Raw genomic sequence first — 25,620 nt, 5'->3', positions numbered from 1 at the left:
AATCTTCCAAGAAGAAAAAACACCGAGATTTTTGTTTCAAATTCTTTCAAAAATAAAACAAGAGGAATTCTAGAGATTCTTCTAAATCTTTCAAATATAAAGCATATGGAGCACCTGAAATTCTTTGGAATTTCTAAAAATAAATAGTTATTCGTGAAATTCTCCTTTATTTTTTCAAAAATAAGATACCAGGGGTTCCCGAGATTCTTTTTTCAAATTCTTTCAAACACAATAAGATACCACAAATTCCCGAGGTTCTTTGAAATTCTTCAAAAAAAAGCACCAGGGATTTCCGAGAATCTTTTTTCAAATTCTTTTAAAAATAAAACACCAGGGGTTCGCGAAATTCCTCTAAATCTTTCAAAACAAGATACCAGAGACCACTGAGAATCTTTTTTCAAGTTTTTCTTTTTAAATAAAACAGTTAGGAACCCTGAAATTATTCCAAATCTTCCAAAAAGAAAAAACACCGAGATTTTTGTTTCAAATTCTTTCAAAAATAAAACACCAGAAATTCTAGAGATTCGTCTAAATCTTTCAAATATAAAGTAGATCGAGCACCTGAAATTCTTTGGAATTTCTATAAATAAACATTTATTCGTAAAATTCTCTTTATTTTTTCAAAAACAAGATACCAGGGGTTCCCGAGATTCTTTTTTCAAATTCTTTCAAACACAATAAGATACCAGAAATTCCCGAGGTTCTTTGAAATTCTTAAAAAAAAAGCACCAGGGATTTTCGAGAATCTTTTTTCAAATTCTTTCAAAAATAAAACACCAGGGGTTCGCGAAATTCTTCTAAATCTTTCAAAACAAGATACCAGAGACCACTGGGAATCTTTTTTCAAGTTTTTCTTTTTAAATAAAACAGTTAGGAACCCTGAAATTATTCCAAACTTTCCAAGAAGAAAAAACGCCGAGATTTTTGTTTCAAATTCTTTCAAAAATAAAACACCAGGAATTCTAGAGATTCTTCTAAATCTTTGAAATATAAAGCATCTGGAGCCCCTGAAATTCTTTCGAATTTCTAAAAAGAACAGTTATTCGTGAAATTCTCCTTTATTTTTTCAAAAACAAGATACCAGGAGCTCCCGAGATTTTTTTTACAAATTCTTTCAAACACAATAAGATATCAGAAATTCCCGAGGTTCTTTGAAATTCTTCAAAAAAAAGCACCAGGGATTTCCGAGAATCTTTTTTCAAATTCTTTCAAAAATAAAACACCAAGGGTTCGCGAAATTCTTCTAAATCTTTCAAAACAAGATACCAGAGACCACTGAGACTCTTTTTTCAAGTTTTTCTTTTTAAATAAAACAGTTAGGAACCCTGAAATTATTCCAAATCTTCCAAGAAGAAAAAACACCGAGATTTTTGTTTCAAATTCTTTCAAAAATAAAACACCAGGAATTCTAGATATTCTTCTAAATCTTTCAAATATAAAGTACATGGAGCACCTGAAATTCTTTGGAATTTCTAAAAATAAACAGTTATTCGTGAAATTCTCCTTTATTTTTTCAAAAACAAGATACCAGGGGGTCCGGAGATTCTTTTTTCAAATTCTTTCAAACACAATAAGATACCAGAAATTCCCGAGGTTCTTCGAAATTCTTCAAAAAAAAAGTACCAGGGATTTCCGAGAACCTTTTTTCAAAATCTTTCAAAAATAAAACACCAGAGGTTCGCGAAATTCTTGTAAATCCTTCAAAACAAGATACCAGAGACCATTGAAAATCTTTTTTCAAGTTTTTCTTTTTAAATAAAACAGTTAAGAACTCTGAAATTATTCCAAATCTTCCAAGAAGAAAAAACAGCGAGATTTTTGTTTCAATTTTTTTGCAAAAGTAAAACACCAGGAGTTCTAGAGTTTCTTCTAAATCTTTCAAATATAAAGCACCTGGAGCCCCAGAAATTCTTTCGAATTTCTAAAAAGAAACCAGTAATTCCTGAAATTGTCTTTTATTTTTTCAAAAACAAGATACCCGGCGTTCCTCCAGATTATTTTTTTAAACACAAAACACCAGAGATTCCCGAGATTCCCACAAATTTTCAAAAAAAAAACACCAGGCATTCCCAACATTTTTTCAAATTAAAAAAAAAAGCGCGGGGGGTTTCCGAAAATCTTTTTTCAAATTCTTTCCGAAACAAGTGGCCTTCGAAATTCTTTCAAAATATTCCAGAAAAAAAACACGAGGGCCTATTTCTCAAATTCCCGGACTGATTGTTGTTAAATTTTAGACACATTTTAGAAATATCATATAGGTACATAGTAGATGTAAAACGCTAACCAAAATTTGCTCAGTTATCTTCATCAAAAATTTGATGACGTTAATTTAAATTTTTGCATGGTAAATACTATCCTATTATTATTTTATAAAATAGCATACGCCTGTACTTGTGGTTTATGAGTCCGCCTTGAGTTTTTATATATCTCATTAATTACTAGAGACAGAAAAAAAAGTTAAAAACTAAAGTTATATAGTTCTTTGAGTAGCAGACATTAAAATTATTTTCAACTATACAGAGTGTTCTGTTTTGAGGTGCAATGTACAACTAGTTTTTTTTTTAAAGAACATCCTATATATTTTTAGTTTCTCTGATTGGCGTCGTTACGGACGTTATAACCACAGTTTATTTCTTACATTCCGATGCGACGTTGCCACGTAATTCCAAATTTCTTGAATTTCTTAAGAATTTTTATATTAACTATGTGATTTTTTGCCAATTGAGCAGTTTACAACAACTTAGGGGAAACATCGTTTTAAATATGACACTATATAAGTAATTGACCGTGTTTTCCAATAAAATCGTTTCATTCAGCGTCCTTTAGTCCGTTTATTTAAAGATTTTCACAAAGTTGATTTAGATTAGCGTCTTTTCACACAACGTAGGAGCCAATCTACGATCTGCTCGCGAGAAATATGCCAATTTTTTTCCTAATTTACGCCTTCTGTAATTTACTTCCTCAATCCCAACAACAAACTTAACAAAAAAAATCCAGCCTTCCGACTCGCTATTTAAATAAAAACCGCGTCTCAAAAATTGGATTTCCTTATTTGATACCACCCGACCCCCCTTCAACACCAGAAACCCATTAAAATCCATCCTTACAACGTAATTTAGCGTCGGAATCTGTTTTCAAAGCCTTTTTATCACAACTCCGAATTTCGGCGACATTCGAGAAAACTCGATTTGAAACTGACATTAGGAAAGAGGTAGGCGCAAATTGAAACATCAATAGGACGAATAGATTTTCATGTGTGCCGGCTTCCGAAAAACGAAGAAAAAAAAAATCACGCACGGCTGGATTTTCCGTATTTTTCGTAGCTTGAATACACAATTATTCATGCTCTCCGTCGACTTCGTCAATACAGTTTCGAATCCGGGAAAAAATAAGCGTTTACGTGTCCCGATTTCCAGGATAAACGTATAGGTGGAGCGAACAAAAGATCTCGTTGGCATTGTTGGTAAATAAAACGTTAAGATATTAAAAGTGGAGGCGGGCAATTTGAAGAAGGAATAAAGGGAAATGGGGGATTCGGAAACGGGCGATTCCATGGTAAGAGGGTGACAGGTGGATGGTTTACGCATGGACAGCTGCGATGCGAGAAACTGTTAGCAGTTAGCAGTACAAAGGAAAAGGGGAAGAATAAGGTGAAATAATGCGACAAGACAGTGTCGCACGGCAAATACTAATAAAGGAAATTGAAAGAATAATTCATATATATTATATATAACGAACACAACCTCACATTTCTCTTTCGTTTCATTTATAAATCATGACCTGTCAATGACAGTCGCGAAAATCAATACGACAGCATTGTTTATTCAAATCATAATGACTACGTGCTTTCGGAACTTGCACTTTCGAACAAAAGAAAAAGCAATTGTGAAAACGTCAATACGATTACTATCAGAGTTCCTGCCTGACCCACTTTGCATAACCCTGCGTTATTTCTCTACGGTTTTACACCTTGAGAAAGGTCGGATGAAAATAAGAATAAAACAAATTTTCGATTCAGGATGGCTTGCGTCGGCTGCATTGGGAATTCTTATCGACATGCCAAGGAAGAATTTCTATGCATAATGTGGCTTATCATTTGTATTAACATATGACGGGTCTGACAGGAGAGTGGGACTGTTGGGGGGAGAGTGCGATGGGCCGTCAGGCGACGAACCTTTCGAGGTTTGAATCAATTAATCAAAAATATTTACTTGGGCAGTAATTTAATATTACTGTAACTCATTATTTAAGTTAAGTTTGTTCTATGTTGTACAACAGAAATCAAATATTTTGAGTAATTTTTCTGGCTTTTCTGGACAAACTAGCAGAGTTAAATTAGGTCTGTATTGTGGTCGGAAATATATAAAAATGAAGGATGTTGTTAAATTTTAGACATGAATCATCCCCGACAACAATTTGATGTACTCTGTATTTGTAGTTTATGAATTTGCCTTGATTTTGTTTGTTGAAGGTAACAGCGTTCGATCTCTCTACTTTACATTATAAGTGTTATTTTAATTTTATAATTTCTCGAAAAAGCTAAATTTGTTGGACTGTACTTCAGGGGCTATAAATAACCTTGAATTAATTTTTTGTAATAGGAAAATATCGTTTTTTTTAATTTCAAAATAATAAATATTTTTTTGCTTTCGAAAGATTAACCAAGAAGAAACGATCGTAAATTGTGACCGTCGACCGTCTCCGCTTCCTGTTCTGAGTTATGGTTTCTTGGAAAAATGCGTTTGTCCTTGATGACAGAGGAGCCCTAAAAATGTATATCACAGTTCCAAATCTTTCAAAGTTGTTTTAACAGTGTCTCGGTTGTTTTCTACAGTTGTATAGTTGTATAAATTTGATTACAAAAAAATTCGACAGAACTTCCCTCGCCCTTGAAGTAGGGCAATACAATTTTGCGAATAATCACAAAATTTGATTTTGCGAATTTTGTTTATTTTTTTATCAAATTTTCGGCAAAATGGAGTGAGCCGTTTGTGATTTATTCAATAAAATAAACTGACTCATTTTATGATTTTTTGCGTGACCCTGTATAAGCAATTCTAAAAAATGTGAAATATAAGTCACAGATTTTCGGCAAAATTTTGAGATGAGGTTATGAATTTTTTGCCCATGATAACTTTTAAACGTGTGTAAAATTTCAAAGAAATCGGTTTTGCAGACTCAAAATAGAATTACAAAATGTTGTGAGACAATTTTGATTTTTCTTTTTTTTGTATTTAATTTTTCAATTTTTCGATGTTTCAGTGTTACCGTTTTTTTATTTTACAATTTTTACGATTCTACAATTCTTGATTTTACAATTGTTGGTTTCTCCAATTCATCAATTTCGCATTTTATCTTTTTTTCCAGTTTTTCGGTTGATTAACTTTTTCCGATTTTTAGTTTTTTAATGTTTCTTCAGTTTTTAGATTTTCCAGTTCTTCGAGTTTCTAATTTTTCCGTTTTCTTATTAATTCGATTTTTAATTTTTCGATTTTCAACTTTTCGAATAAAAAAAAATGGAAAAATTGCAAAATTGAATAGTTGAAAAGTCAAAAATGAAAGAAGCCAAAAGTATAAAATGAAAATACTGACAAATCTAAAAACTGGAAATCAAGAAAAATGCGGAAACTGAAAAATCGAAAGGTTGTAAAACCGAAAAATAGCAAAATTGAAAAAAAAAAAAATCTAAAAATGGAAGAAACGAAAAATTGTAAAAATTGGTAGTCAAGAAATTCAAAAATGGAAAAATAACACTCACGAACTTGAAAAATTGAAGAAAAATTTAAAAATAAAAAACTGGAAAACTCAAAAATAGAAAAAACGAAACACTGTAAAATCTAAAATTTGAAAATTTTGAAGTTGAGAAGTTGAAAAATAAAAAAAAATAAAAAATCAAAAATTGTGATATTAAATCATTGTAAAATCCAAGAAAATGGAAGAAACAAAAACATCTGGAATCAAAAAATTGTAAAATCGCAAAACTGAAAAATGAAAAATCGAGGAAATGATAAATTATAAATCAAGAACTTGGGAAAATTGAAGAAACGAAAAATTAAAAACTCGAAAAATTAAAAATTGAGATATTAAAAATGGAAAAAACTAAAAATAGTAACATTGAAAAATAGCAAAATTGAAAAAATGCAAATCTAAAAGTGGAAGAAAAGAAAGATTGGAAAAAATGGAAATCAAGAAATTAAAAAATTGAGAAATAAAAATCAAGAACTTGAAAAACTGAAGAAACAAAAAATACAAAAATTGAAAAACTCAAAAATAGAAAAAACGAAACACTGTAAAATCGAAATTTTGAAAATTTTGGAAGTCGAGAAATTGAAAAATAAAAAAAAAATAAAAAATTAAAAATCATTGTAAAATCGAAGAAAACGGAAGAAACAAAAATTGTGGAGTCAAAAAATTGTAAAATCGCAAAACTGAAATATGAACAATCGAGTAAATGAAAAATTATAAATCAAGAACTTGGAAAATTAAAAACTGAGAAATTAAAAATGGAAAAACCAAAAAATAGTAACATTGAAAAATAGCAAAATTGAAAAAATGCAAATATAAAAGTGGAAGAAACGAAAGATTGGAAAAATTGGAAGTTAAGAAATTCAAAAATTCAAAAATAAAAATCAAGAACTTGAAAAATTGGAGAAACAAAAAACAAAATTGAAAATTAAAATTGAAAAACTCAAAAATAGAAAAAAACGAAACACTGTAAAATCGAAATTTTGAAAATTTTGGAAGTCGAGAAGTTGAAAGATTAAAAAAAAATAAAAAATAAAAAATTGTGATATTAAATCATTGTGAAATCGAAGAAAATGGAAGAAACAAAAATTGTGGAAACAAAAAATTGTAAAATCGCAAAATTGAAAAATGAAAAATCGAGGAAATGAAAAATTATAAATCAAAACTTGGAAAATTGAAGAAAGGAAAAGTTGAAAACTCGAAAAATTTAAAAGTGAGAAATTAAAAAATCGAAAAAACAAAAAATAGTAAAATCGAAGAAACCAAACATTGGAAAAATTGGAAGTCAAGAAATTCAAAAATTGAAAAATAAAAATCAAGAACTTGAAAAACTGAAGAAACAAAAAACAGAAAAATTGAAAAATTAAAAATTGAAAAACTCAAAAATATAAACAACGAAACACTGTAAAATCGAAAATTTGAAAATTTTGGAAATCGAGAAGTTGAAAAATTAAATGGAAGAAACAAAAATTGTGGAATCAAAAAACTGTAAAATCGCAAAACTGAAAAATGAAAAATCGAGGAAATGAAAAATTATAAATTTAGAACTTGGAAATTTGAAGAAACGAAAAATTGAAAACTCGAAAAATCAAAAAATTAAAAAAAACAAAAAATAGTAAAATCGAAAAATTGCAAAATTGCAAATTAAAACAATGAAGAACCGAATAAACTGAAAAATTGAAAAAATGAAAAAATTGAAGAAACGAAAAATTATGAAACCGAAACACTAAAAAATAGACTTAGTGACTGATTGGCTGAATTAGTGACTGAGTGACTGATTGACTGGATTAGTGACTGAGTGAATTAATGACTGACTGACTGACTGACGGACTAACTGACTGACTGACTAACTGAATTAGTGAGTTAGTTGTTTAACGACGTAGTGACTGACGTAGGGACTTAATGACTTGGCGATGTAGTAACTGAATATTCTGAATTAATTGAAAATTCAACAATCGTGGATCTCGTAATTGTGTTTTCTTAAAATTATAACTAAATTTTTAAATATTAATGGAAAAATTGGTACTTCTTAGGCATGGGTCAGTTGCACGCCGCGGTCAAACATATGTACAATTATTATCAATTATCACTAACGTAAGAAATATACAAAATTCAAACAAGTTTTAATTTTTTGCTAACAATTAGGTGAATTTATAAAATTAGGAAAAAATAAAATTAGGATAAAATTTGTACACATCAATAAATCGGATTTTGAAATTTCTTTTTTTTACTCCTGTCCACAGCAAAAGCTTTACGCGTAGAACACTAATGAGGATTTAGTTATTAGCAAATGCATGATTTTAATTTTTTAAGTTGATAAATTTTGGAGATAATAAACACCAAACAATAAATTCAGAAAAAATATTTTGAATTATGTATTTGAAAATTGAACAATGATGGATCGCGTAATTGTGTGTTTTCTTGGAAATTGTAACTAAGTTTTGAAATATTAATGGAAAATCTGAACTTCTTGGGCATGGGTCAGTTGCGCGCGGCGATCAAAAAATCTACAAGTGGTCCTAACGGTTTTAAAGTCGTTTAAACATCATTATCAGTTATCACTAATGTAAGAAATATACAAAATTCAAACCATGTTTTAGTTTTTTCTTACAATCAGATGAACTTATAAAAATTAGGAAAAAATAAAAGTAAGTTAAAATTTTGTGCATATCATCAAAATTAACAAAATATATTCTTAAATGTATTATTTTTATCAATTTAAAAGCAATATTAAATGAGATTTTGTGTGGATTTTGAAATCTTTTTTTTTAATTCTGTCCACAGCGAAAGCTTTACGTAGAATGTTAATAAGATTTTAGATATTACCAATGCGTTATTTTGATTTTTTTAAGTTGATAAATTTTGAAGATAATAAAAATGAAACAAATTCACAAAAAAATATTCTGAATTAATTGAAAATTCAACAATCATGTATCTCGTAATTGTGTGTTTTCTTGGAAATTGTAACTAAGTTTTGAAATATTTATGGAAAAATCTGAACTTCTTGGGCATGGGTCAGTTGCGCGCGGCGATCAAAAAATCTACAAGTGGTCCTAGCGGTTTTAAAGTCGTTTAAACATCATTATCAGTTAACACTAATGTAAGAAATATACAAAATTCAAACAAGTTTTTAGTTTTTTCTTACAATCAGGTGAACTTATAAAAATTAGGAAAAAAAAGTAAGATAAAATTTGTACACATCATCAAATTTAACGAAATATATTTTTAAATGTATTATTTTTATCAATTTAAAAGCAATTTTAAATGATATTTTGTACGGATTTTAAAATTTCCTTTTTTTGTAACTCCTGTTCGCAGCAAGTTTTACGTAGAACGCTAATAGCGTTTTATTTATTAGTATTACCAATGCGTTATTTTGATTTTAAGGTGGTTAAATTCTGAAGATAATAAAAACCGAACAATAACTTCAGAAAAAATATTCTGAATTAATTGAAAATTCAAAAATCTGTAGTTCTTGGGCATGGGTCAGCGGCACACCGCGATCAAAAAATCTACAAGTGATCCTAATGGTTTTAAAGTCGTTTAAACATTATTATCAGTTATCACTAACGTAAGAAATATACAAAATTCAAACAATGTTTTAGTTATTTTTTACAATTAGGTCTATTTTATAAAAATTATGGAAAAAATGGTTTTACAGTTTTGGGACATTAAATAATAAAGTGTGACTTTCAGCTATATTGAACTAGATGAAAAATAAATGAAAATATCGTAATCAGAAATAACGACAATTCAGTGGAGTAAATAAACAATTCTCGAGCAATTAACATTTAAACACCATCCACTATTTTACCGCAACGAGTGATCATAGTCACCTGTGACAAGAAACGTCAATCATCAATGCCGCCTTCCCATTTCCACCAATACAATAATTACATTTTCCATTATTGATTTATTACACATTATGATTATTTAAATGTATTTAGTTAACCCCGATTTTAAAATATTCCAAGACACGCTCTTTGAATTAATTATGTTCAACAATTACCTGAGATGTGCACATTTTTGCACAAATTCGTCTCGCAGGTGAACACAGTCTTTGCACTCAAACGAATATTTTACACTTCTGCCTTCACACCAACACATTCTAGTCAACATTTCTTCACTTTTAAACCGAAATTTAACTAAACAACTTCTAATTAACACTGAGCAAACAACGAGGAACGTCGAACGTGAAATATGGCGTTGACATAAGACACACACGCCTACTATGTTCATTGTGCTATCTTCAGTTGACACTGTGACGTCACGCATTTTCGAAAATCGGAAATATTACAACGACACGATAAACACAAAAAAGAAAATTAATTGTGTCAATAACAATCATTTTTCGGTTATAGAAACGCAATACGTGATGTAGGGTAATTTTCGGATGTGGTTACGGACATCCGGAAGTAAGTCAAGACTCATTAGTACGGCGATACCTAGTAAGGAACCATCAACCACGAAAACTCATTTCCTGTTTTTTTTTCAAGTCATTGTTAACCGAGTCTTATCAAAAGAAACCACTTTAAAACAATAACCACCAAATTAAAAATATTATTTTCATAAAAATTCAATCAACTTTTACCTTCAACAACAACAAAATACAAATCATTCAATTTGAGCTAAAACCCGACAATTACCAGTCCACAAATGCACAAGAAGTACGTGCTCACCGTGAAAATTGTTATGACTGTTATATAAACTACACACAATAATTTCCCTGACTCATCTATATTACAGCTTATAATTACGTCTCCCACTTTTATCTAATTCTGTTATAATTATCCGCTTGAGTGAAATCACGTACACACGTATAGTCCTCAAATTTGCATCGCCTGTTGACACAGCAAACAATAATCGTTGCATAATCCACCACAAATACAGCCAATCCGGAAGAAACAAAAAAATGCAATCTCAATCGCATCTGACAAACAATTAACCCATTAACCACACAATTATCACAGGTCAAAAACCTTGAAAATGACAAAAACAAACAAACAATAAATTATCCTCGTCTCACGCCGATATTATCACAGACATGACTTTCACGCTTGGTGTCCTACTTCGACTCAGAAAATCGACTTTTATTAAAGTCTTTAAAGCCGAAAAAAATCGTTCTTCTAGCGGCTTCAAGGAAACTCGTTAGAGCTAATTAAGCACTCGCTGGCCACAAATTAAGGACGACAATCGTCCTTACTGTCAGAAAAATCACCAAGGCTCAATTTAAGCCGACTTGGTGGCATCAGTTGCCATAGCAACTGACACATAAATCACCCAAAACTGACACCCTGTCACGCTAATTCGTGGCGTTTGAGTCAAACTCACCGTATTTCTTCTTCAGCTTGTGGCCTTTGGTGCCTTTTGGCCACAATTTCGTCCAAACACTCCCGCAACCACACAACAATAACAACAAACATAACCTCAAAAGTTCACCTGTCCGACACAAATAAAAGCACCTGCACCCATGGGTCCGTTGGTACCGGAATGGAGCGACGGACACCGGAGCCGAAACACTGAATTTCCCACAACAATTTGCACTCAATCAGTTGCATTGAAATCCGCTAATTACTTAAGGCAACATACGACATTGCCTCTTAATGCCGCTTAAACCTCCGAGTCAAACGCGAAAGAAACAGGTATATTGAAAACGTTAAACAGATACGTCCGGCCTTGTCCGTACCATTGATGGGACTGTTGAATGTCTCTTTTTAAATGAGTCACTTGCTTGAGCTTCTTATAACGGAACAGGTAGGGTATAGTCGCGGACAAAATTTTGAGACGGGTTTGATGCTTTCGGGAATTATTGATATAGGAGTTGTGCTGGTATTAAGGTTTAATGAAGTAATAATGGGTGTGCTCATGGGAGATGTATGAGAACAAGAGAACTTGATTGTATTATCCTTTCGAGCTGTTTCGCTCAAGAGACTCTTCAGAGGCTGATATTACGTTTAGTTTCGGTTATGGTTTCTATTATGTTTGCTCTACACGCGAGGCTGCTGTTTAATTTGCTCTTCAGCAGGTCGCACTTTTTTTGAAATACCGAAAAACAGACTTTTTAAGTTCGAACGAAAAATTGTGATCGATCGCCTATGGCATTTGATTACATATTTTAGCCCCACGAAAATTGAAGTTAATTTTACACTTATTAAAGTAAAAAGTGACAGTTATTAAGCGTACGTTGTGCAGGTTTCATTTCCTAGGTCTGTTTTGCGGTTTCTCTTTAAGTGGAAATTTCTTCAGATTCGTTAATGAAATTTTCCGAATCCTGTCGTGTCATGGACGCAGCTGCTTTTGATGAACCTGGTCCCAAATTAGGTAACATTATGGCTGACAAATCGGGATTGCGCAACACTTCGCTTTCCTTTAACGTTTATCGATTTTATTAAAATTGTTGGTTTAATAATGTTCAACGCGGTTATAGAAAAAAATTTCTATTATACGTGAAGACAAAGCCACTTGTAACTCTGTGTGACAAAGTTAGACCCAGCAGCATATAAACTAGACATAGCAAGGAAAATGCCATTTTTAACCGTTTTCCAATTGCGACTCCTTTCATTTTCATAAACTTAAAGAAAATAATGATAATAAATAAAAACAAGGCGGATTCATAAATCACTAGCAGAGGAGTATGTTATTTTATAAAAGTGAGATAGCGGTTACTGTTAGTTCAAGTTTTTTCTGGCGTTTCTCACTGATTATTGGAGAATTATGCTGCACTTTAAGATTATTAATTTTTCCTCCAAGAAAATAGTGACGTCATCTCAAAATATGGTCAACTTTATATTACTTCGACAGATTTTTTTTTTTTGAAATTTCGATCACATTAATCTTAATTCAAGAATTATTGAAATTTAAATTTTTTTGGAATTGTGTTACATTCCACAAATCAAAATTGAAAATGATGTCGCCTTTTTTTAAAAAAAATCGAAAATTTCCAAAAATATTTCTGTTCAGTTGCACATTTGCTGTATTTGTTGTGTCTCAGAGATGACGAAAGTTCTGACTAAATAACTCACATCATTTTACTTTCAGAGGATAAGCTAGGGAAGTATTATAATAAGCTCCATCATGTTTTCTCGACGTTTCATGACCCCTAAAGTATGAATGAATAGGACCTCCATTTCTGTCCGTCTGTCGTCCGTCTTTGATTTAGATCAATATTTATTACATAGATAATTTTCGAAACTACCAGGCTGATTGTTTTCAAAGCGCAGACAATAAAATCCCAACCAAAATTTGTCTAATCATCTCTACCAACAATTTGATGACGTCACCTCAAAATTTTGCGTTAATGCTATTTGAATTTTATATTCCTGTCTTTGTGTTTTTTTTTTTCATTAATTATTACACGCAGAAAAAAAGTCGAACTACGGTTCTTTGAGGACTATACTCTAAAATTATTTTTATTATACAGAGTGTTCTGTTTTTAAGGCGTAATACAGAGCTTTGTTTTTTTAACCGAAACACCCTATATATTTTGCATATTTTGATTTACCTCTTCTTAGGCTTCACAACTAGTTTATTTCTGAATTCCGATGCAATGTTGCCACGTTATTTCAATTTTCTTGAATTTTTTTGGCAATGGAAGGGTTCACAAAAAATAACAATAGCGTTATTTTTAAAGTCTCTCTTACAATATTTTGTGGCCCACCCACCCCTACTCTACTTTGATTCTTGTTGAGTCTGAAGAACGAAAGTTGGATTTTATATTGATAAATAAATAGAATCTAGGATCATATTTTGAGTACAATTTAATGTTTACTAAATTTTTTCAATTTTTTAATTTTGCAATTTTCGATCCGCAATTTTACCAGTTCTCAATTTTTAATTTTTCAGTTATTCATTTCTTTCATTTTTCGATTTGCAATTTGCAGTTTTTCATTTTTTATTAGTACTTGCTAAGATAAGACTGATTTTGGCGAATCATACAGCCTCTAGAAAAATAGAGGGTGGGTGGGCGGGCCTACAATTTGCTAAGATAAAATTAATTTTGGCAGATGACATACTCTTTAAGAAAATAGAGGGCGGGTGGGCGGGGCCAGAACTTGCTACGATAAGACTAAACAATATTAAGAGTAGTCATTGAAACGAAGAGTTAGTAGGAGGGCGGGGCTACTGTTTGCTTGTAACTCTTTCGAAAAAAGCTAAATTCAGCCCCGCCCACCTCTTTTCTCTATTTCACTGACTTATTTTGACAAGTTGTAGAATCTAAAATTTAAAACAAAGTAAAAAGTGACCCCGCCCACCCACCCCTATTTCGCTTCCATCATTCATTTTTATTGAGTCTGAAGAACGAAAATTGGATTTTATATTGATAAATAAATAGAATCTAGGATTACATATTTTGAGTACAATTTAATGTTTACTAAATTTTTTCAATTTTTAAATTTTGCAATTTTCGATCAGCAATTTTACCAGTTCTCAATTTTTTATTTTTCAGTTTTTCATTTTTTGTTAGTACTTGCTAAGATAAGACTGATTTTGGCAGATCACACAGCCTCTAGAAAAATAGAGGGTGGGTGGGCGGGCGTAGAATTTGCTAAGATAAAACTAATTTTGGCAGATGATATACTGTTTAAGAAAAAGAGGGCGGGTGGGCGGGGCTAGTACTTGCTAAGATAAGACTGAACAATATTAAGAGTGGTCAGTGAAATGAAATATGTGGGCGGGGCTACTGCTTGCTTGTTACTCTTTCGAAAAAAGCTAAATTCAGCCCCGCCCACCTCTTTTCTCTATTTCACTGACTTATTTTGACAAGTTGTAGAATCTAAAATTTAAAACAAAATAAAAAGTGACCCCGCCCACCCACCCCTATTCTGCTTTGATCATTCATTCATACTGAGTCTGAAGAACGAAAGTTGGATTTTATATTGATAAATAAATAGGATCTAGGATTACATATTTTGAGTACAATTTAATGTTTACTAAATTTTTTCAATTTTTAAATTTTGCAATTTTCGATCCGCAATTTTACCAGTTCTCAATTTTTAATTTTTCAGTTATTCATTTCTTTCATTTTTTTGTTTGCAATTTTCAGTTTTTCATTTTTTATTAGTACTTACTAAGATAAGACTGATTTTGGCAAATCATACAGCCTCTAGAAAAATAGAGGGTGGGTGGGAGGGTCTAGAATTAGCTAAGATAAAACTAATTTTGGCAGATGACATAGCCCTAAGAAAATAGAGGGTGGGTGGGCGGGGCTAGCACTTGCTAAGATAAGACTGAACAATATTAGGAGTAGTCATTGAAAAGAAGAGTGGGTAGGTGGGCGGAGCTACTGCTTGCTTGTAAGACTGTTTAGAAAAAAGCTAAACTCAGCCCCGCCCACCTCTTTTCTCTATTTCACTAACTTATTTTGAAAAGTTGTAGACTCTAAAATTTAAAACAAAGTAAAAAGTGACCCCGCCCACCCACCCCTATTCTGCTTCTTATCATTCATTCTTATTGAGTCTGAAGAACGAAAGTTGGATTTTATATTGATAAATAAATAGAATGTAGGATTTATTATTTTGAGTACAATTTAATGGTTATCACATTTTTTCAATTTTTAAATTTTGCAATTTTTTGATCCGCAATTTTACCAGTTCTCAATTTTTAATTTTTGAGTTATTCATTTCTTTCATTTTTTGGTTTGCAATTTTCAGTTTTTCATTTTTTATTAGTACTTGCTAAGATAAGACTGATTTTGGCAAATCATACAGCCTCTAGAAAAATAGAGGGTGGGTGGGAGGGTCTAGAATTTGCTAAGATAAAACTAATTTTGGCAGATGACATAGCCCTAAGAAAATAGAGGGGGGGTGGGCGGGGCTAGCACTTGCTAAGATAAGACTGAACAATATTAGGAGTAGTCATTGAAATGAAGAGTGGGTAGGTGGGCGCGGTTACTGTTTGCTTGTAAGACTCTTTAGAAAAAAGCTAAACTTAGCACCGCCCACCTCTTTTCTCTATTTCACTGACTTATTTTGACAAGTTGTAGAATCTAAAATTTAAAACAAAGTAAAAAGTGACCCCACCCACCCACCCGTTTTCTGCTTTGATCATTCATTCTTATTAAGTCTGAAGAACGAAAGTTGGATTTTATATTGATAAATAAATAGAATCTAGGATTACATATTTTGAGTACAATTTAATGTTTAGTAATTTTTTTCAATTTTTATATTTTGCAATTTTCGATCAGCAATTTTACCAGTTCTCAATTTTGATTTTTTCAGTTATTCATTTCTTTCATTTTTCGATTTGCAATTTGCAGTTTTTCATTTTTTATTAGTACTTGCTAAGATAAGACAGATTTTGGCAAATCACACAACCTTTAGAAAAATAGAGGGTGGGTGGGCGGGCCTAGAATTTGCTAAGATAAAACTAATTTTGGCAGATGAGTTAGCCCTAAGAAAATAGAGGGTGGGTGGGCGGGGCTAGCACTTGCTAAGGTAAGACTGAACAATATTAAGAGTAGTCATTGAAATGAAGAGTGGGTGGGTGAGAGGGGCTACTGTTTGCTTGTAAAACTCTTTAGAAAAAAGCTAGACTCAGCCCCGCCCACTTCTTTTCTCTATTTCACTGACCGATAAGTTGTAGTATCTAAAATTTAAAACAAAGTAAAAAGTGACCCCGCCCACCCACCCCTATTCTGCTTTGATCATTCATTCTTACTGAGTCTGAAGAAAGAAAGTTGGATTTTATAATGATAAATAACTAGAATCTAGGATTACATATTTTGAGTACAATTTAATGTTTACTAAATTTTTTCAATTTTTAAATTTTGCAATTTTCGATCCGCAATTTTACCAGTTCTCAATTTTTAATTTTTCAGTTATACATTTCTTTCATTTTTCGATTTGCAATTTTCAGTTTTTCATTTTGTATTAGTACTTGCTAAGATAAGACTGATTTTGGCAAATCACACAGCCTGTAGAAAAATAGAGGGTGGGTGGGCGGGCCTACAATTTGCTAAGATAAAACTAATTTAGGCAGACGACATAGCCCTAAGAAAATAGAGGGTGGGTGGGCGGGCGGGGCTAGCACTTGCTAAGGGAAGACTGAACCATATTAAGAGTAGTCATTGAAATGAAGAGTGGGTAGGTGGGCGGGGCTACTGTTTGCTTGTAAGACTCTTTTGAAAAAAAGCTAAACTCAACCCCGCCCACCTCTTTTCTCTATTTCACTGACATATTTTGACAAGTTGTAGAATCTAAAATTTAAAACAAAGTAAAAAGTGACCCCGCCCACCCACCCCTATTTTGCTTTGATCATTCATTCTTATTGGGTCTGAAGAACTAAAGTTGGATTTTATATTATTAAATAAATAGAATCCAGGATTACATATTTTTAATACAATATAATGTTTACTAAATTATTGTTTCAATTTTTAGATTTTGCAATTTTTCAGTCCGCAATTTTAGCAGTTCTCAATTTTTAATTTTTCAGTTATTCATTTCTTTCAATTTTCGATTTACAATTTTCAGTTTTTCATTTTTTATTAGTACTTGCTAAGATAAGACTAATTTTGGCAAATCATACAGCCTCTAGAAAAATAGAGGGTGGGTGGGCGGGCCTAGAATTTGCTAAGATAAAACTAATTTTGGCAGACGACATAGCCCTAAGAAAATAGAGGGTGGGTGGGCGGGGCTAGCACTTGATAAGATAAGACTGAACAATATTAGGAGTAGTCATTGAAATGAAGAATGGGTAGGTGGGAGGGGCTACCGCTTGCTTGCAAGACTCTTTAGAAAAAAGCTAAACTCAGCCCCGCCCACCTCTTTTATCTATTTCACTGACGTATTTTGATAAGTTGTAGAACCTAAAATTTAAAACAAAGTGAAAAGTGACTCCGCCCACCCACCCCTATTCTGTATAGTTAAGAATAGGGATGTACCGACTAGTGGCCGACCGGTCGGATAAGCCGACTATTCGGCCATTTTTCATCGTCGGCTACAGTCGGCGACTGGTCGGCTAAACAGCCGACCGGTCGGCTTTTTTTATTAAAATTAAAATAGTATATAAAACAATTAAACCCGGTTTACAGAACCTCAATTGAATATTTAATTGCGATTTAATTTTTAACCCCGCCTTAAAGTACCATGTGACCGACCCTACGCCAATCAGACGTCGTTAATGGCCTTGTTAAATGCGCGGTCAACTTAATATCAATTAAAATATTGTATAAACTGGCCCTAAATTGTGTTATTCTTTATTTTTGTACTGAGTTACTAAAAAAAAATTAAATGTTAAAATTATCCAAAGAAATTTAATACATTTTTTGGAAAACAAAGGAACTTTAGATATTCCTTTTATTAAAATAAACAAATTTTTAAGGTAGTCAGAGAAATAAAAAAAAACACATTGTCTGTCGCATTTATAAACCGGTTTTAGCAAAGCCGAACAGTCGGCCGACTAGTCGGTTTTTACTGGCCGAACAATCGGCTAGTCGGTTAGTCGGCCAGACCTACAGTCGGTACATCTCTAGTTAAGAATAATTTTAGAATATAGTCCTTAAATGACCTCCCTTGCATATTTGTTTAAATAAAATTTCGAAAAATTAAATTTTACTAGGGGCGAGGGAAGTTTTTTAAATAACTTTGTAGCATTTTTTTAATTAACCGTAGAACTAAAACCAAATTGACTAAAAGAACTAAAATTAAATTAATAAAAGTTTAAAAACTAAAAAAAGGAAGAAAATTCGTTTTATGAAATTTCGACTATACATTGACAATAAAAAAATCGTGATATTTGTCATTTTACTTTTTAGAATTTTAGTTCTACATGTTAAAACCATGCGTCGTTTATTGCAGTCCTGTAATAAAGAAATCATAACAGAATAATGACATAATTCAGTTATTTAGTTAATTTTAGTTGTCGTGAATGTGTCAACCATGTTTTTTTTTACAGTAGTATTTTATAGAGTTTGTTGTTGTTGGGTAAACTGCGCCGTTGTACCTAACTTCATCCGTATGTGATTCGGACCGCCATATTACATAAACTTTCATCTTGTATAAAAATATTAGAGTGCCAGGGGCTAATATTATTTATATAATTAACTATGAACGTTAAAAGTACAATATTATTTAAATAATGCTCAAAAACATAATGAGGCGGTGCATCGTCTTGTTGAACCTAAATTTCAGTAGCAGGCAGGTGTGCATCTTTAACAGTTAGAGTCATAGCCAATAACACAAGATTTAAATTGTCTCAAAATTCTGAAGAAATGAACTCTGCCGCCACAGTACTCCCCTTCTTTGAAAAATGCTTCAAAAAATAAAGCTTGGTACCCCGACAAAACAGCTACGTCAAAACTACCAGTTTCTTTATTAAACACCACAAATTTAAATTTCAAAAAATTCAAATTTCACTCCGAATTTTTCGAAAATATTGCTCTGAATCCTAAACACGCTATATTTTTGGAATCAGCACATCAAGATCTATAACTCTGAATTTTTTGAGAATTTTTAGACGACTTTTTCAAAAAAGAAATTTTCCACTGTACCGGGTGTCTGGAAAATGGCGGATTAACTCTTCGGTACGTCATGTACTGGGGTTCGGGAGTCCCAAAAAATAAAAAAATTCTTTATGATGTAGATTACGAAAAAAATGTAATTTACCTAATGGATGAATACTTCCGGGACTAGTATCTGCTAAAATGAGTTTTATTTTACCAACTACTAGCCCCGCCCACCCACCCTCTCTATTCTTTGAGGCTATGTCATTTGCCAAAATCCTTTTATTTTAGCAGGTATTAAGCCTAGCTACGATAAGACTGATTTTGGCAAATGACATACCCCTAAAAAAGAGAGGGTGGGTGGGCGGGGCTAATACATGCTAAAATAAGACCGATTTTTAATTAAAATTATTTACTAAAAGTTAATATGTTATTTAGTTGTTAAACATAGCAAAAGAACCAAGAAATAATTTATGTGCGAACAAATAAAAACAATAAAGTACGTCTTTACAACAATTGTATTTTTTGAAATAAAAATTAATTCAATAATAAAAATTTCATACTGAGGTATTATACTTTGAAAAACGTACACTATTGTATCCACTCTACTTTCAGCGACGCTCTTAACCCCTCCACTAACCCCAACTTCAATACCATAAACACACCGAACCACATTCGTAACACACTTCACACAATCCAACCCGGAACCCTGTCAGGCAAATCCGGTGTTTCCGGTCCTTCCCCAACAATCCACCCCCCCAACGTCAAACCCTCACCCCCGAAGCCGCAGAATCATTCTCAAATTTCACATCTCCTATCCCGCCAGGAACTTTTCATTTCAACTTTTCTATATACGAATTAAAACCCCAGCCCACGGAAAGATCCCCAGATAACGCTAGCATCCGCTGGTAACTACCCATTTGACCTTTGTCTTTTCATAAAGCGTCGACTTGTAAACTTCATGACTGTAACGAGTCGCAACGTTATAGTGTAGTGCCGTTCCCAAGAGTCCACTCACCGTTAATCCCACGCTGCCCTTTCATCCGGCGGCCGACGGAAGGAGATACAAGCGCCAAGGGCCTGTCGGGCCTTAATGACGGCCGCTTCTCGGGGGTGGCGGCCGGCTCGGCGGCGGCCTCCACGCTCTCGGCCCAGACGGCCTCCACCATGGAGTCGATGCTGGAGGAGCGGGGCAGGCGCGAGTTGAGGGTGTCTCTCCTGAAACAAGGGAATGGGGGTGGTGTAGTAGATAATAATATATAGGGTGTCGTTCGGAAAATTGTGTGCCTGACGACATTTTACGAATAATTCCTTTTTTGATTTTTCCTATACAGGATATCTTGTCTAAGAACTAATATATCTTCTGCTCAAATTCCCTCAATAGGCTGAGGACTGAGCTTGATAAAGAAAAAAACTATCTAATTTCTAGAAGATTCTAGAAGGCATCTATTCCAAAACAAAAAGAGAAATGGAATTTCAACTATATTTCAACATTATATTTCATGACAGAAATTACGTGAAGTGATTCAAAAGTTCTAAAAAATTTCCAATCCAAAACTAGAATGTACAGAAGAATTACTATTTTAGTGGTTAGAGTACAATAAGATTGTGGAACACTTCTACTTAAAGAGACAAGAGAATTTTAACTTCAGTGTACTTAGAAAAAATTTACGTGAAATCAAGAAAATTCTAGAAGATTTTTACTCAGAAGATTTTGGAATTTCTCTTTCAGATGAAATTGCAACTGAAAAAAGGTTTTTGTTGACACGAGTTCAAGAAGTCCTAGAAGAATTTTTATAGAAAACTAGAATGAGCAAAAGAATTACGACCAAAAGTTGCTGGAAAGCGTCTATTCGGGCATTAAAAGAGTTAAAGAATTGCGACATGACGTAATTCAACTTTTAGAATTAGAAAGAAGACAAAAATACCCATTTAAGTACTTAGAACTCTAGACAATTGTAGAATAAGAAGGTGTAGAAATAGAGAATGTTGGCGTAAATTCAAGAAATTTTTAGAAGGATAACAATCAAAATCAAGAAAAGTAAGAAGAATTACAATTGTAGCGCTAGATTAAATTTCAAGAAAAGTTTCAAAGCCTGAAATAGAGTATTTCGTTCCCAGATGAATTTGTACATGGAAAAATTGTTAGGTGACATGAATTCAAAAAGTTGTAGAAAAATTATATTCGAATACTAGAAGAAACAGAAGAATTATGGCTACCAGTTAATGGAAAAATTCCGGTAATACAAAATGGTATTAAAATTTTGAATATTTTGGAAGACTTCTATCAGAAACCAGAAGAAACAGAAGAATTACAATTTAACTACTTGATTGAAGCCCAGAAGATTGTGGAATTAGAAGGTTTAGAAGTATTAGATTTAGACTTTCGATAAATTTAGAAACAAAAATGTTGGTGCGAATTCAAGAAACTTCTAGAAGGATAATAATCAAAATCAAGAAAAGTAAGAAGAATTACAATTATAGCGCTAGATTAAATTTCAAGAAAATTTTCAAAGCGTAAAATAGAGTATTTCGTTCTCAGATAAATTCGTATATGGAAAAATAGTTAGGTGACATCAATTCATAAAGTTGTAGAAGAATTCCTTTCGAATAGTAGAAGAAACAGAAGAACTATGGCTACCAGTTACCGGAAAAATTCCGGTAATACAAAATGGTATTCAAATTTTGAAGATTTTGGAAGACTTTTATCAGAAACCAGAAGAAACAGAAGAATTACAATTTAAGTACTTGATTGGAGCCCAGAAGATTGTGGAATTAGAAGGTTTAGAAGTTTTAGATTTAGGCCTTCGTTAAATGTGGAAACAAAAATGTTGGTGCGAATTCAAGAAACTTCTAGAAGGATAATAATCAAAATCAAAACTAAGGACTTAATTAGTAGAGGTCCAGAAAATGTGTAATCGAAGGATTAAACAATTTCGATTTCGAAGCTTGTTAAATGTAGAAAAAAGATTGACGTGAATTCAAGCAAATTCTAGAAGAATAATTTTCAAAAAGGAAGAGATAAAAAAGAATTAGAACTGGAAGTTTCTGGACCACTAAAACAGAGAATTTGGCCTTTGATGTAAAATTACACACTAATTACATATTAATTCGAAAACAATAATTTAATTCGAAAACGAGAAGACGGAAGAATTATTATTACAGTACTCCATTGAAGTGCAAAATTTCTGAATTCCTTCTGTTTGGAAACTAGAAGGGTTAAAGAATTTCAGCTTCGGAGTCATATTGTATTTCAAGAAAGAAGTTAATAACCTGCATTCAAAAAGTTTTAGAACAATTCTATTCGAACTAGTATTCGAATAGAATTGTTCTAGAAGCTAGAAGGAACAGAAGAATTATGACTACGAGGTACCGGAAAACTTCTATTCCGATACTAATAAAAGAGTTAAATAATTTGGAGGTAACATACGGTAGCAAAAAAGAACTACCTTTACAAAATTATATTCAAATTTTAGAAGATTTTGGAAGGCTTCTATTAGAAACTAGAAGAAGATAGAAGGATTAGAGTCAGAAAGAAATAGCCTAAGACGCTAGAAAATTTTGCAAAGCTTCTATTCAGAAACAAGAAGTAACAGAAGAATTACCGTTTAAGTACGTAATTAATAGAATTTCAGAAAATATAGAATTAAAAGGATTAAATAAGTTCGACTTCGATGACAAAATTGACATGAACTCAAAAAGCTTTTAGCAGAATAATATTCAGAAACAAGAAGATAAAGAATTTTATTCGAAAACGAGAAAACACAGAAGGATTACGATTACAGTACTCCATAGAAGTCCAAAATTTCTGAATTTCTTCTGTTTGGAAACTAGAAGGGTTAAAAATTTCAGCTTCGGATTCATTTTGTAAGTATTTCAAGAAAGAAGTTAATAACGTGAATTCAAAAAGTTTTAGAATAAAACTATTTCTATTCGAATACTAGAAGGAACAGAAGAATTATGAATACAAGATACCGGAGAACTTCTATTCCGACACTAAAAGAGTTAAGTAATTTGCAGGCAACATACGGTAGCAAAAAGAACAACAATTATAAAATTATATTCAAATTTTAGAAAATTTTGGAAGGCTTCTATCAGAAACTAGAAGAAACAGAAGAATTACCACTTAAGTACGTGATTACAATTCCAGAAGGTTGTGAAATTAGAAGTTTAAGAGGACTTAGATTTGGGCTTTCGTTAAATTTAGAAACAAAAATGTAGATGCGAATTCACGAAACTTCTAGAAGGATTAGAATTCTGATTCTAGAAGAAGAACAAGCCTAAGAATAATTACAACTATAGCATGTGGTTCAAGAAAATTTTGAGAGCCTATAACAGAGAATTTCGTTTTCAGGCGAAATTATAGAGAGAAAACGGTGTCAGGAGAAAAATTAAAAAAAAAAACGAAGAATTCTATCAAAATTCTAGAAGGGCCAAAAGTTTTTTGAAATTCCGAAACTAAAACTATTAAAAATTTCACCTTCAACCAGTTCAAAATGAGATTCAACTTTTAGAAAATTTTGGAAAGCTTCTATTCAGAAACTAGAAGTAACAGAAGAATTACCGTTTAAGTACGTAATTAATAGAATTTCAGAAAATATAGAATTAAAAGGATTAAATAATTTCGACTTCGATGACAAAATTGACATGAACTCAAAAAACTTTTAGCAGAATAATATTCAGAAACAAGAAGATAAAGAATTTTATTCGAAAACGAGAAGACACAGAAGAATTACGATTATAGTACTCCATTGAAGTCCAAAGTTTCTGAATTTCTTCTGTTTGGAAACTAGAAGGGTTAAAAATTTCAGCTTCGGATTCATTTTGTAAATATTTCAAGAAAGAAGTTAATAATGTGAATTCAAAAAGTTTTAGAACAAAACTATTTCTATTCGAATACTAGAAGGAACAGAAGAATTATGAATACAAGATACCGGAGAACTTCTATTCCGACACTAAAAGAGTTAAGTAATTTGCAGGCAACATACGGTAGCAAAAAGAACAACAATTATAAAATTATATTCAAATTTTAGAAAATTTTGGAAGGCTTCTATCAGAAACTAGAAGAAACAGAAGAATTACCACTTAAGTACGTGATTACAATTCCAGAAGGTTGTGAAATTAGAAGTTTAAGAGGACTTAGATTTGGGCTTTCGTTAAATTTAGAAACAAAAATGTAGATGCGAATTCACGAAACTTCTAGAAGGATTAGAATTCTGATTCTAGAAGAAGAACAAGCCTAAGAATAATTACAACTATAGCATGTGGTTCAAGAAAATTTTGAGAGCCTATAACAGAGAATTTCGTTTTCAGGCGAAATTATAGAGAGAAAACGGTGTCAGGAGAAAAATTAAAAAAAAAAACGAAGAATTCTATCAAAATTCTAGAAGGGCCAAAAGTTTTTTGAAATTCCGAAACTAAAACTATTAAAAATTTCACCTTCAACCAGTTCAAAATGAGATTCAACTTTTAGAAAATTTTGGAAAGCTTCTATTCAGAAACTAGAAGTAACAGAAGAATTACCGTTTAAGTACGTAATTAATAGAATTTCAGAAAATATAGAATTAAAAGGATTAAATAATTTCGACTTCGATGACAAAATTGACATGAACTCAAAAAGCTTTTAGCAGAATAATATTCAGAAACAAGAAGATAAAGAATTTTATTCGAAAACGAGAAGAACAGAAGAATTACGATTACAGTACTCCATTGAAGTCCAAAGTTTCTGAATTTCTTCTGTTTGGAAACTAGAAGGGTTAAAAATTTCAGCTTCGGATTCATTTTGTAAATATTTCAAGAAAGAAGTTAATAACGCGAATTCAAAAAGTTTTAGAACAAAACTATTTCTATTCGAATACTAGAAGGAACAGAAGAATTATGACTACAAGATACTGGAAAACTTCTATTCCGACACTAAAAGAGTTAAGTAATTTGGAGGCAACATAGGTAGCAAAAAGAACTACCATTACAAAATTATATTCAAATTTTAGAAGACTTTGGAAGGCTTCTATCAGAAACTAGTAGAAACAGAAGAATTTACCAGTTAAGTACGTGATTACAATTGCAGAAAGTTGTGGAATTAGAAGTTTGAGAGGATTTAGATTTGGGCTTTCGTTAAATTTAGCAACAAAAATGTAGATGCGAATTCACGAAACTTCTAGAAGGATTAGGATCAGAAAGAACAAGCCTAAGAATAGTTACAACTATAGCATGTGGTTCAAGAAAATTTTGAGAGCCTATAACAGAGAATTTCGTTTTCAGGCGAAATTATAGACAGAAAACGGTGTCAGGAGACAAATTAAAAAAAAACAGAAGAATTCTATCAAAATTCTAGAAGGGCCAAAAGTTTTTTGAAATTCCGAAACTAAAACTATTAAAAATTTCAACTTCAACCAGTTCAAAATGGGATTCAACTTTTAGAAAATTTTGGAAAGCTT

General features: G+C 32.0%; 2 protein-coding genes across 3 annotated transcripts in view; both read right to left on the bottom strand.

The window, feature by feature from the left end:
• Window positions 1–11,367, bottom strand: part of Wake (wide awake) — a 132,042-nt gene extending 120,675 nt beyond the window's left edge. The window contains exon 1 of one of the 2 annotated variants that reach the window (XM_064059831.1): window positions 11,077–11,367. The gene's annotated coding sequence lies outside the window, so the exon portion shown is untranslated. Of the gene's footprint in view, window positions 1–9,754; window positions 9,824–11,076 lie in introns of those variants that run through there. The other variant, XM_064059832.1, reaches the window with a different exon arrangement.
• Window positions 11,368–20,095: 8,728 nt separating this feature from the next.
• The window catches only part of LOC135131751 (uncharacterized), a 230,190-nt gene continuing 224,665 nt past the window's right edge, over window positions 20,096–25,620 (bottom strand). The window contains exons 6-7 of the mRNA XM_064059599.1: window positions 20,202–20,401; window positions 20,096–20,148 (exon numbers count right to left, since the gene is read on the bottom strand). Coding sequence (XP_063915669.1) covers window positions 20,096–20,148; window positions 20,202–20,401 — 253 coding nt within the window. The remainder of the gene's footprint in view (window positions 20,149–20,201; window positions 20,402–25,620) is intronic.

Source organism: Zophobas morio, unplaced genomic scaffold (genome assembly GCF_036711695.1).
Source record: "Zophobas morio isolate AGI-343-1 ecotype UQ-CSIRO unplaced genomic scaffold, CSIRO_AGI_Zmor_V1 ptg000021l, whole genome shotgun sequence".
NCBI classification, from domain to species: domain Eukaryota; kingdom Metazoa; phylum Arthropoda; class Insecta; order Coleoptera; family Tenebrionidae; genus Zophobas; species Zophobas morio.
The sequence above is the reverse complement of the archived record's forward strand: the minus strand, read 5'-3'. Positions and strand labels throughout refer to the sequence as shown.